Source organism: Leptinotarsa decemlineata, unplaced genomic scaffold, assembly GCF_025532065.1.
Source record: "Leptinotarsa decemlineata unplaced genomic scaffold, Ldec_3_MD MMD2_tig00000008_RagTag_RagTag, whole genome shotgun sequence".
Lineage (NCBI taxonomy): Eukaryota > Metazoa > Arthropoda > Insecta > Coleoptera > Chrysomelidae > Leptinotarsa > Leptinotarsa decemlineata.
This window is the reverse complement of record NW_027412537.1, coordinates 15,457,712-15,470,503: the sequence shown is the minus strand read 5'-3', so window position 1 is coordinate 15,470,503 and position 12,792 is coordinate 15,457,712. Positions and strand designations below refer to the sequence as shown.

General features: G+C 35.9%; 2 protein-coding genes across 5 annotated transcripts in view; one reads left to right on the top strand and one right to left on the bottom strand.

The window, feature by feature from the left end:
* Positions 1–367: 367 nt before the first annotated feature.
* Positions 368–3,827, top strand: LOC111508962 (lysine-specific demethylase 6A-like). Of its 3 annotated transcripts, none has more exons than XM_074171144.1 (2): positions 368–560; positions 1,691–3,827. In XM_074171144.1, the coding sequence occupies exon 2, from the start codon at positions 1,707–1,709 to the stop codon at positions 3,756–3,758; it is 2,052 nt and encodes a 683-aa protein (XP_074027245.1). In that variant the 5' UTR covers positions 368–560; positions 1,691–1,706; the 3' UTR covers positions 3,759–3,827. The 3 variants fall into 3 exon arrangements, with proteins under 3 accessions (XP_074027245.1, XP_074027247.1, XP_074027246.1); XM_074171146.1 differs by lacking the exon at positions 368–560 and adding an exon at positions 608–989; XM_074171145.1 differs by lacking the exon at positions 368–560 and adding an exon at positions 608–1,087.
* Positions 3,828–4,961: 1,134 nt separating this feature from the next.
* ome (dipeptidyl peptidase 4 omega) overlaps positions 4,962–12,792 on the bottom strand; it is a 62,008-nt gene continuing 54,177 nt past the window's right edge. For both annotated transcript variants that reach the window (XM_074171142.1, XM_074171143.1), the window contains exons 10-14: positions 11,833–12,240; positions 11,466–11,660; positions 8,126–8,286; positions 7,864–8,075; positions 4,962–6,668 (exon numbers count right to left, since the gene is read on the bottom strand). In XM_074171142.1, the coding sequence (XP_074027243.1) occupies positions 6,567–6,668; positions 7,864–8,075; positions 8,126–8,286; positions 11,466–11,660; positions 11,833–12,240 (1,078 nt within the window). In that variant the 3' untranslated portion in view covers positions 4,962–6,566. The remainder of the gene's footprint in view (positions 6,669–7,863; positions 8,076–8,125; positions 8,287–11,465; positions 11,661–11,832; positions 12,241–12,792) is intronic.

Genomic DNA, 12,792 nt, shown 5'->3' with positions numbered 1-12,792 from the left:
TTGTATATTTTAAAAGCAATGATCAATTTTCTATTAATGTAAATGAGTGCCAAGAATCTACTTAAATCTTTTCAAAAAAAAGGAACAGTGGTTTCATATCAGGACCTTCTTTTGGTACCATTGAATCTCCAAGGACTTTTGGGAATCATCAGGAAGCAAGTTTATTTGTGACATTAAATTAGAACAACTTTATTGTTATTTCTATAGTATCAATATGGCATCAAACTTTTAGCTTAAGATACGTTTTCTCACAAAAATACCAAAATATTCTATTCAGTAGTGTTAGAAATATATTCAATTTCTTTTGACGTCGACAACGGTGGTAACACTGTCTTCTGTCAAGTCCCATTCTCCCATCTCACTTGTCATGATTTTGATTCGACACTTTAGGTTCTCTATCTCTATCTAGTTTCTCATGTCAAGAAAGTTTGTCATAGATATCGGTATTTTGTTTGTGTTATACTTGTGACAATTTTGTTAAAAGTATTCAACATCTAACTTAACAGTGTTGTGCAGAGCTAGTGTGAAATACAACAGTGTTCAATTCATCAGTCAAAAAGGTAATTCTTACCTGAAAAAGTGAAAAACTAAACAAGTGCCATATCTGGCCGTGGCTACTATGCCTGTTACTGTCTTATAATAATAAAAAAGATGAAATAATTTCCTTGACTTAAGACGTCAAAAATGTATTGGAATTATTCAGGTTCTTTCACAAATTCGAAAAATGTTGATTGATTGAGTGGAAGGGCAAAAACCTGTTCCTTGATCAAAAATTTTGAACTCTTAAAGCAGTTTGTGAAATTTCGATGTGAACTTGGGGCAACGAAAGATTACACATACATAATTAATTTGTGAATCGGAAATAAATTGATGAAGTAATGAAGATTGAATCAGTAACCACGTGGCTATGCTTCCGAACAACCGGACAAGGAAGAATTGTGTTTATTTAATGAAATCATAAAATTCGTCGAAACTTAATTGATTGTTCTGTAAATATTTTATATTCAACATTCTTACTTCGATATTTAGTGATTTGAATACTCTAGTCTGATGAATATTGTATACTTACAGCTATTTCCAATTTGAGGTTAGAATTGAGGTGAAAAAGTTTGTTTACTTTGAATTCTGAAATGTGCACAGTCAGTAGTTGTGAAAACAACTATTTGTATAGTGTCAAAAAATTTAAACCATGGAAACTCCCCAAAAACAACATTTTAACAATGTAAATTGTCAACAATAATTAATTTGCCAAATTTGGACTCCGATTTATGTTTGAATTATATATTGCCTAACTGTATTACATTTTGAAGTTCAATACTGACGTTTTTTTTAATCCAACTCACCATTCAACTAAGAGAAAGTAGAAAAGTGTAAAACTCTCAGAATATAGTAAATGATAAGTTGGTTTTTTGTTAAAATGTTTTTATTGCACTTTCTATAAGTTTATATCTGAAGGCTGGTTTTGTTGACTGTTATTGCACGAAAAGAGTTCCGATAATAAAAAATTTATGATATTATCTGATGTATTTTTTATTTGAGGAAAAACTGGAATGATTTATAGTTGAGCAGATCCGGCTCGAAGGACCAACGTCGGAATTATCATCTTTTTTGTTTTCAATATTCAATTTCTCGTGAATTAATTGCATTCAATCGATATTTCAACTGTCTCATATGTATTTTTATTTCACAGGGCCAAATTTTCTGTGATGAGTAAAACAACCGCCGAAAAAGAGGATTCTGATTACAGTCAGATGACGGCTCAAGAACTCCAAGTCTTGTCAGAACTGGACAGTCGTCAGTACGGGTTTTTGTTGCTGAATCAACCGGAAAATGCAGCCAAAAAGGCGCTAATACGAAAGGCTGTAAGATACCTTCAAATGATGGTTGTTCAAGCGAGAACCCAGCAAAAGTCCAACGAAAACGAATCTGCGAAAAACATCAGCATTGACCCAAAAACTTGGGTCAAGCTTGGTCATTTCCACTTGTTATTGGAAGAGTACAGAAAGGCTTTGTCGGCCTATCAAATGTTTTACAGAACGCAGGCAGAAAACCACTGGCAAGACACCAGCTTCCTGTACGGGTTGGGGCTAGTGTACTTCCACTACAACGCATTCAATTTCGCCATCAAGGCCTTTCAACAGCTTCTTTATGTTTCCCCGGGATTTCAAAGAGCTAACGAGGTCAACCTGCGACTGGGGATAATGTTCAAGGTCAAGCAGGAGTATGAATTAGCCCTCAAACATTTACAGTTAGCCTTAGTGGACAACAGCCCCAGCACAGCTTCGAAGAATGTAATGAAATTCCACGTAGCTCACCTGTATGAAGTGCAAGGCAAAGTAAAAATGGCGAAGGAAAAATACGAGGCCCTGCTCAAAGACAAAACCGTCACCCAGTCGTTAAGGGCGGATATTTTCCGTCAGCTAGGCTGGCTGTACCACTGCCAAGAGTCTCTTGGAGAGAAAAGTCAAAGAATACCGCTGGCGATCCACTGCCTTCAAAGGGCCAATGAGGCAGACCAGTTCTCCGGACAGACCCTGTATCTGCTGGGCAGGTGCTACGCGAGTGTAGGCAAAGTCCACGACGCCTTTATTGCTTACAGGAACTCGGTGGAAAAGTCAGAGGGAAATGCTGACACTTGGTGCAGTATCGGCGTGCTCTACCAACAGCAAAACCAGCCTATGGACGCCCTGCAAGCCTACATTTGCGCCGTGCAGCTAGACAAGTGCCATTCTGCTGCCTGGGCGAATTTGGGAATACTGTACGAAAACTCTTTCCAAGCTAGAGATGCCTATGCTTGCTACATGAACTCCAGCCGAGGCTCTTCGAACAACAAGAATGTTGAAGACCCCAACACACCGTCAAAGTTACCGAAGATAAATTTCCAGGGCTTGAACCCAAATCTGGCACAGCGAATTAGTTTTCTGAAAACTCACCTGTCGAATGCCCCACTACCGAGCGTCACATCTCAAAGAAGACAATTGCTCTCTATTGAGGAGGCCTGGAACTTACCCATATCAGCGGAGATGTCCTCCAGGCAACAAAGCTCTACTCAGCCTAGTAGAAGTGCTGCTTCGCAGACATTCCAGAAAACCTACCCCGCTGTTGCTCCCCAGGGACCACCACCACCATATCCCTCTCCCAATGAGGCTGTTACAGCAAGGCGGATCAAAACGGAACCCGAACAGAAACCTGTCGTGCCGCAACCTCCATACAACTTGACTCCCCAGCAGATACACTTGCTGAATCAGTTTCAGCAGAACGTGGACTCCTTGAATCCAGCACAGAGGAGCATGATGCAGCACCTGCAGCATCAGTATAGGATGATGCAGCAAAACCAGGATCAGGCAAACGTAGCGAAACGGCTCATCAGATCACCTGTAACTCCGGCTGCCTTCAGTGGTCAATTTCGGAATTTGTCTCCAACGAGTTCCATCAAGACCGAAAAAATGGTGCAGCCTAACCCCGTGGTGGAGCCTAGAAGCTTCATGGCTTCGGCAAATCCTCATCTGGATGAGACATTGGAAGAGGATCTCAAGGATCTGTTTGCGCAGAAAGATTTGGCTACTACTTTTGCTGAAAACTTGCTGAAGCAGTTTGGATCCTCAGATATGGATGTTAAAGAGGGCGCTGTCAGCTCAAACTCTGCGAGTGCTGGCAACCCTGCTATGAGCACGCTGTCTTCAGGACCTTTTTCTCCTTCTAATATTGATCCCAAGCCGAAGATGCAGAGCGACTCGAATGTCTCTAGTACGGGGTAGGAAGTTTGAACAAAATTATTGTGAAGATGAATGAAAAAACAGCATTACAGCTCTGATAAATTGTTGCAATTTGAGGTTAACTCATTAACAGGATTGTTGAAGTTGAGCTTTTTAAGTTTTTTACCTTTCTTAGGTTATGTTAGGAACCAAGATATTTATAATGTTCTGCAAGGGTGCTGTTTCAACGAATGCATTCTTGGTGAAGTTATCAATGATTTAGGAACCTTGAATTGCCTGAATGTATCAATCTAGACTGATCTGGTTTACTCAGAACACATCACATTTGGATTGATGTATAATGGAGGTGGCTCAGTTGTACCCTAGAAAGGATAATTTTATTGAAAATGTAATTTATTTAGTGATTTGTATTTCAATTGAAAGTATATAGTAATCAATATTGAAAAACTTTATTGCAGTATATTTATTTTTGAAAAATGATGCTCCACTATACTAAATCCTTCTGCAATCTTTTTTTGTAAGTTGTAGGCCCCAGTGAATTTATTAGAAAATATATAGGTTATTTTTGTATAATTGAATGTTCATATTAAGTTAAGCTGTTTTGAAAGTCCTTTTTTCTTTTGTATAATTTGATGTTCATGTGAAAGTATTTCGAAAAGGATTTATGCAGGCAAGCGTGGAAACTCAATTATTTGGAATTCTTGGAAATTCATTAACATAAATGTATTAAGAAGCGTCTGTAATTACCGACTGTGTATATATGGGTGTACATTGTTGAAATTTTCAGTAGTTACAAATACAAGTGGTATAAAAACATAGAAAGTTTTGATTCTCATTTTTCATGGTCTTCTCTACCAAGTAGTGACGGCTTAATCCATCAATTCATTAAATAACATAACACATTTTATTAATTCTACGTATAGTAGTAGAAATATATCTGAATATTGACAAATGCACACAGGAAATGGATGATGAAGAAGTGAAAAGTCAAAAATTCATAAAAAAAACTAATTTTCCTCAAATATATAATGATGGCTATCTGCCACATGTACCTACAAAGTTGAAGAGGTGCATATGACATGCCCAAGTTCAGGTGAAAAACACCTTACCCCTTGCCTCTCATGTGAACCTTCGACTTTGTAGGTATGGCTATCTAAACACACTTACCTACAAAGTCGGAAAAACGAAATTTGAGGTTATAATAGAATATTTTGTGGTAAATTTTTGTGAGAAAAGAAAGCTTGATTGTTTAAAAAACTTTTATTAAAAAACAATAAAATTCTCGCATATTGTACATATGATACTGAAACATCAAATAAATATTTTACAATATGTACATTTATTTCTGAGATGCATTTAATAGTTTACCCTGTTGGTTGTCTCTGCCTGATATTACGAAGTTTATATATACACATATATCTATACTGAGAAATATTAAAACAATTTCACATCATGTTTGATGTGCAACATGAATATTTAAAATACTTGATGAACAACAAAAACAAGCTTTGTCACAGACATGACTTAATATTTAACTGGGCAATATTTTCATACTATACATGCAGTATATTTTACAAATATTTGAACTTATCACGTCCCCAGATATTTTTGTCATCTATGAGATAACACTATAAAATTAAAACTGTACAGATAGTTTTAAATGGTTTTTGGGTTTTGCCGTGGTCTTCTTGGGTTATGATTTCCAAACGTTTCGATTGCAACGGCGACAGTCATCTTCAGTGACAGTTTCAGTTGATATGTCAGGAAGAGTACTTCGATCACGCCACTGAAGATGGCTGCCGCAGTTGCAGTCGAAACGTTTGGAAATCATAACCAAAGAAGACCACGGCAAAACCCGGAAACCATCCACAACATTGACGCTAGCCATGAGAGCCTACATTCCTATGTAAATTTTATATTATAATTCGAATCATAATCATCATCTTGTTTTGTCACCTAAATCTTAGTTTTATAGTTGCCTTTTTGTTCTCTAAAAAATTTAGAAATGCTACACATTCTGTTCAAAATAGTCTCTTTAAGTACTCTCAATTTTCTGACGATATTCAAAACAAATATTTGTAGAATTTACTCAGTGTTCGGTGCTCTGTGCCAATTTTAATTACACTCTTTCAAACCCATTCAATGTGCATACAATATTTATATGAAGCCATGGCATTATTCACAACACTAGGTACAATAACTGTTTCCTCATCTTTCAAAAGTTTTGTGAATATTACTGTGGTGTCTGGAATAGATGTCCAATGGAGATCAAGTTTGATTATCAGTTATCTTCAACATATTTGGTCCGAGAAGAGGTTCCACTTTTATGCAAAAGGTAAGCGAAAGAAATTTTCATATATTTCATAAGGTCACATGTTCACAAAACAATTTGTAGTTGTGTACTGTCAAATGTCAATATGTATATATCTTTGCCACAGAACTATAACTTAAGTTATAGTTCTGTAAGCTTTGCTATTGTGCATTCATGTCAAGGTGAGAACGAGTGTGTTCAGCATAATATGAGCTCAATGGTGTTCTGTGTTCGTAATTTTATAATCATTTGAAGGCTTAATAATCTGGCAACACGTTGAATGAGTAAATCGAAATTTTGCATTTCACGCTACAGTATAAAATTTATTACACGATTAATAGTGATGTGAAATTCGTAGCTTTTTTGTTTAGGTGAATATTATTTACTTTGTCATAGTTACACATGATGAAAGTCAAGAATCTCTTAATTTTCTGAAAAATCGATTTTATTTAGGAAAAAATTCAGTCTTAAGGCTGGAGCATATTTTAATTTCCAATTCTATTTGCTCCAGATATCGGACGAAAATCATTTTCAAATATTTAATCTCCTTTCTCTAGAAAACATTCATCTAGGAAATTCTCCAAGGAGTGGTAAAGATGTGGACGGACTAAGCCAAGACTGTGGTCTTCATCGGGGTAGCTCTGAAAAAGTAAAGAGAATTGTAGATTGAGTTTTCTCACTAGATGTTCTATTACGGATAATGAAGTTAGGGACACAAAACAAATTTTCTTTCATGAAAACTGGCTTGCAGTTATCACTATGGTTCATAAAGAAGATAAGTCCTAATTATCATATATATATATATATATATATATATATATATATATATATATATATATATATATATATATATATATATATATATATATATATATAATTCTGTTGAAATCTCAACCGCACCTCCTAGATAATATATTTAATATGCTAATCCAAATTATGTGCTCAAGAGACTACTTGTTTGCTCACTTTTTCATTTACTTGATGGAAAAAATGATGTATTCATTTTCTTGCAGACAATATCATTATGTAATTCTCAATTCAATGTTTCAAACCAATACATTTTCAAGATTTTTTACTCAATGAGACATTGCTATTTCCTTAGTATCAATTTCATCAGGAATGTTATTTGATTTGTAATAGAATTCCACTGATATTCATTTAGAATTAGTCAATTACCATCACGTAAATTTATCAATAATTTTTCCGACTCTAATTAAGGCTTCATTAAAGTTATTGTGGTAGTATCTGCCAACAGAGTAATATGACAGTTTTTAAGGTGTTTTTGAAGATCATTGAAAAATATTACAAAAATCAAAGGATCCAGGAATGTGCCTTGGGGAACTCCTAATGTGACAATTAGTTCTCTGGACAAGAGAGTTCAAATAACCATATTCAAAATCTTTGACAACTGTGAAAGTAGTAGGTAAAACTGATCTACAAATTATTAGAAAAGTTTCAAAAATGGGTAATAAATGTAAACTTTATGTTAATAAAATTATACTTGTTTACCATCATGACAAGATAAGACAAGTAAACGTTCAAAATTTTGCTATTTGCAAATTGCTAGTTGAGTAATTACCACATTTTTAGTAATGTTTATTTTTCGTGTTCATGAACCATCGAAATTTTTTTCGTGTATAAGTTGATGTTGGGAGTTTTATGTCTAAAGTTACGAGAGTGGACAGTGGATTCATCACAACAACTACTTACTTCTGTTTCAAAATTAAGAGATGAGGACTGAGGAGAGACTAAAATTGGTCAAGAATGAGGAAAAGGTGAAAAATGACAAGTGACAGAGACTTGTTATTGACAGTTCATTACCAGAAATGTAATTACCTGTTGCCTAAAGAGAATGTCATTCTGTTCGAGTACTTTGGCCCACATCATCGACTGCTGGTAATGGACATTGTCATCATGAGTACCGTGGATCAGGAAGTACTCCTTGTCCCGCAACCCTTCGTACTTTTTGAGAAGCTGGCCTTCTTCATAGCCCTTCAGGTTATCATCTGCCGTCGGGAGACCCATGAACCGTTCAGTGTATACAGAATCTGGAAAGAATCGGGCAATTATTCTGTTTTCAAAATAGTTGTGTCAGTACCGTATAGGGCCCAGTCGGTTACTGGAGACACGGAAATTGCGCATTTGAAGACCCCTTCGGTGTCGGTTGCCAGAGCCATTCCAGCCGCGTAGCCTCCATAACTCCATCCCCAAATGGCGGTTCTAGATGAATCGACGTATGGAAGCGATTTCTGGATCAATCTGAACAGAGCAACCAATTACTTAAATTAAAAAATAATCTTAGGTGAAGGAGAGAACAACATTCTCGAATATCTCGAATATCCAGAAGTTTAAGAATAGGAAACAGTATGACGGCAGGTGAAAAAGGGCCATCGAATGTTATTGGTAATTTACCAAATCTAGGTACAGGTATTATCACACCAGACTACCTGAATCAACATAAACACTCTTTACGTAATTAACCTAAGCCAGCTACAGGTATTAACACACCAAACTACCTTAGGAGTCAACTTAAATATGCGTTTATGCTGCCGTAAAATCCAGTCATCGGAGATATTACCCACACAGCACCAGATAGTCATGGAATATTCCCTGTATATCATAAAACGAACGTATATATTCCAAATATTCATAGAATATTCTTGGATTATATACGTTGGAAGTGCTGATAAATTCACAGAGTTGTTATTTTAGTATACATTTGTTTGAGAGTAGGAACATCCTAATTTGAATACATTTCTAATATTTGTAATATGACAGTATTCAGGAATATTCTATTCAGTGAATAAATATTTTGAATTAGATTTTTTATTTTTAATATTGGTTGAAACGTCAAATATTTCAGTGTATATTGTTTTTAAAATATATTTGTTTATGAATATTATGTGTTTTATTTCCTGTGTGAATCTTGCATCAAAATGCAATATATACATGCCTAATAGCGTTTACTCGTCACATTCTTGGAATATTCCAAATATTCCTAGAATATTCATAAAATATATTTAAAGAATATTCTATGGTGTTTCCCTATTGTATATTCCTACAATAAACTAAGAATATCCTGAATATTTTATGAATATTCTTCGGGTTCTATTCCTGGAATATTCTAAATAGAATATACCTTACATATTCCAAGAATATTATAAGATATTCCAAGAATATTCCCAAGGAATATTCTTAAAATATATCAAAAGTTCGCCAGGAGCACTTCCAGGGAATATTCTCCAGAAGATATATATATATCCATGGCATAATACAATATGCCATAGCATAATACAATATCCCTAAATGTATATTCATGAAATATACCTGGAATATCTATTGCTATGTGGGTAACTCTAGCTTCTGAGGAAGCTAGCAACTCGCGTCAATGAAACGTCAGGAATCTTTGGAAGTATGCCATATTCATTTTAAAACCATCATTTTCTCAATGAGTTGATTTTGTGGCATAGTCCTTTCTTTTTTGTTTGAAGGTGGTTGACAATGTTTCGTGGTGTATTTCATCAGCTCGGACTTCCATTGCCTAATATAATATAAACTGATTTGAAAACCTTGAAAAAAATAATTAAAAAATTAATAAGATAGAACAATGTTACCGATACAAGTAATCATAGAGTTACTAGGATGCTGTGTACGAAACTGCTACTTTCAAAAGAAGGACTAATTCTTTACGCAAGATGAGGGACTGCCAATGGGATCGCCACTTTCACCTGTTATAGCCAATATATATATATATATATATATATATATATATATATATATATATATATATATATATACACCTTTATAATATGGAACCATGGGAATGCAGAACTAGACACTTTCCTGAAGCACATCAACAACGTAAGTCCTTCCACCACATTCTCAATGGAGAAGGAAGTCCACAACGAATTGCCTTTCTTAGACGTATTGGTAAAGAGGACCGACACGAAATGGGAAACATCTGTATATCGAAATCCCACTCACACAGGACAGTATCTGAACCAGAAATCCAACCACCATCAATCGACTAAGAGAGGAATCATCAAGACTCTACTAGACCGTGCTTTTGGGCTCTGTAATACAAAGGAAGGTCTCAAAAAGGAACTAGGCATTATCAAAAATGACCTACAACGGAATGGTTACTCCAGAGTGATGGTAGAACAGGCCTTAGCTAGAAGACAGCAAGAACTCCACAAGGAAGAGAAGCCGCCACAACCAGTACTTGTACTTCCCCTACATCAGAGGATTATCGGAAAGGATAAGAAGGATTGGGTGCAAGTACAACATCAGGACCTGCTTCAGATCTGGGAACACTATCCGTAGCAGTCTCACAAAAACCAAGCCACCAAACGCGGACTGCGATTCCAAGAATTGCATTTACCGGGTATCCAGCGAATGCGGAGAATCATACATCGGTGAAACTAAGAGGCCATTGAAAGTTCGCATTGCTGAGCACAAGAAACACACACAGCGAGGAGAAACCAGCAAATCCGGAATAGCAGAGCATGTTTGGACTCATCAACATATCAAGTGGGCTCAAGCTGAAATCATACACAAAGAGAAACACTGATTTAGGAGAAAATTCAAAGAAGCCGCGTATATTTTGTCCAACAACGCATTTAGTCGAGCTAGCGTAGAGATAAGTAACATATGGAAACCTCTAATCAAGGGAAAAACGGTCATCTCCCGCCAAACGGTCATCTCCCGCCAAACGGTCATCTCCCGCTAAAAACCAATGAAGCAGAGAAAGTCAAGAGGAGATAGGTGAAAGCACTCAAGCGACCTTTAAATAGTCAGATCTCGGAGGAATAAGTCCAGTTATCACCCGAAGACGATTGTGGATACTAACAATCGAAACGTCGTGACATAACTTGGTTTGAAATCTTTTAATTTTAATTTTTCATTTCTTGTTAATAATAATTTTTAATTTTCATTTTTCAGCTTTTATTATTATTTCATTTTTTTATTTGTTTGGTTGTTGCTTGTATGTTATTTCTTTGTAATTTCAGTTTTTTGTTTAATAAAATTGTTATTTTCGGTTAATCTCATTAATTTTCTAATTGTTTTTTTCAGGGTTTTCAAATCAATTTATATTATATTAGACAATGGTAGTCCGAACTGATGAAATACAGTCCTTTCTCTTACTGAGTCCCTTGTAGTCATGATACGAAAGACTTTTTGATGAATACAGAAGATGTTGATTTAATTTATAACTCTTATCAATTTTCATCCACTTATTACTCCACTCCATCAAGTCTCATTCATATAAGAAATAAAAAACTCCAGTCCTACACACTCTACTAACTATTAGTCTTAAGATACATCTGCTTGCAAATTAAGATATTAATTAACTAACATTCAGACTAGTATTTTGTAAATTTCATATCTTCACATGGAAACGAAAGTTTGAAGTCAGGATAGAAAAACGGTCTACGCACCTTGTGACGTTGATTTGGTCCACAATTTCGACTGTTCCCAGTTTTCTGTAGCCTGCGAACATAGTTCTGTCACCTTTCAAACCAGAACCCCTACCATCTATAGCGGCATATATTATACTTTTATTCGCAGCAAGGTAGCTACCCCAATCTAGAACAAACTTGTCGATGACCTGGTAAGTGTCCGGACCACCATAGCTGCAAAAAAATCTCAATCAGTTGGAAAAAGACAGACAAAATAATGAGTATATGGACAAGATTTTTCAAATTATCATTCGTGAAGAAAACATTTCGGGAATTCCCCAAGGGTCCATTTTCGACCCACAATGCATGCGGTGTATATTTTTATAAATCCACGGAATGCACTCACACGTTAACGAGCATGGGGTATTTGGTCTGTCCGCTCATGTCCATATTCGGTGGCAACCTCAACAAAACTTTGGCCTTCAATCCATCAGCTATGTCGAACGTCATTTTTTTCAAACTAGCCGTCTGCCTCTCTTTCAAGTAATTTGCTAGTTCTTCGTTGTTGCTCCATTGCATTACTTCGTTGCCGTTTTTGGAAAAAACTTTCACCTGCGGCACGTCTGGGCCTGCGCAGGTCAGAACGTAATACGAAGAGTTTTTGCTGAATTCGGCAGTGTTGTACGAACAGGCAGTGGTTGAGTTGTGCTCAGATTTCAAGTCGCAGGTGAAGCAAGTTACGTTTTTCGTTTCTGCAGAAACTGCGTAGAGATGCTGGACGGTCCAGTCTGACTCTGTGTTCGCTAAATAGTATCTGGAAAATAATAAAAAAGGATTAATAATGATATTCTGATTACCAACGTTTATGTGAATGATGTTTCCCCGTACCACAAGGCACGTATATATAGTGTTTTATCTGAACCTATTTAAATTTGGCGCTGTTCTGATCGAAAATTATCATCAATGCTTGAGCATTTGGCAACAGTGTGCAAAAGCCATGCGCCAGATTCGTTTTGGCGGCAGTGGACTAGTCATTCGATATTTGTGTCATAAAAGTTTTTATGAACTGATTAGAAGTTGCCTCCTAATTGATTGTTATTTGAAATTAAGGTAAGTCTCAATACGTATTATGTTTTTTGTTGGCTTAATAAGTATATGCTATATTATGGTGTCGTTGAAAGAAAGCTACTAAAATATAAGTCAGGAAAAGGATCTTCCTGTATTTGTGTCTGGGATGGCATACTAGTCGTATGGACGAGATGACAGGGTATGCCTTCTCATACAAGTATGTATGCCATCTCATATTTATTTTGTTAATTTGATGGCTTCTTTCCAAACATAGTTAATGATTGTTTGAAGGTGATTG

Coding starts and splice junctions, on each gene's coding strand:
- LOC111508962 (XM_074171144.1), top strand. CDS start 1,707: ATGAGTAAAACAACCGCCGAAAAAGAGGATTCTGATTACAGTCAGATG.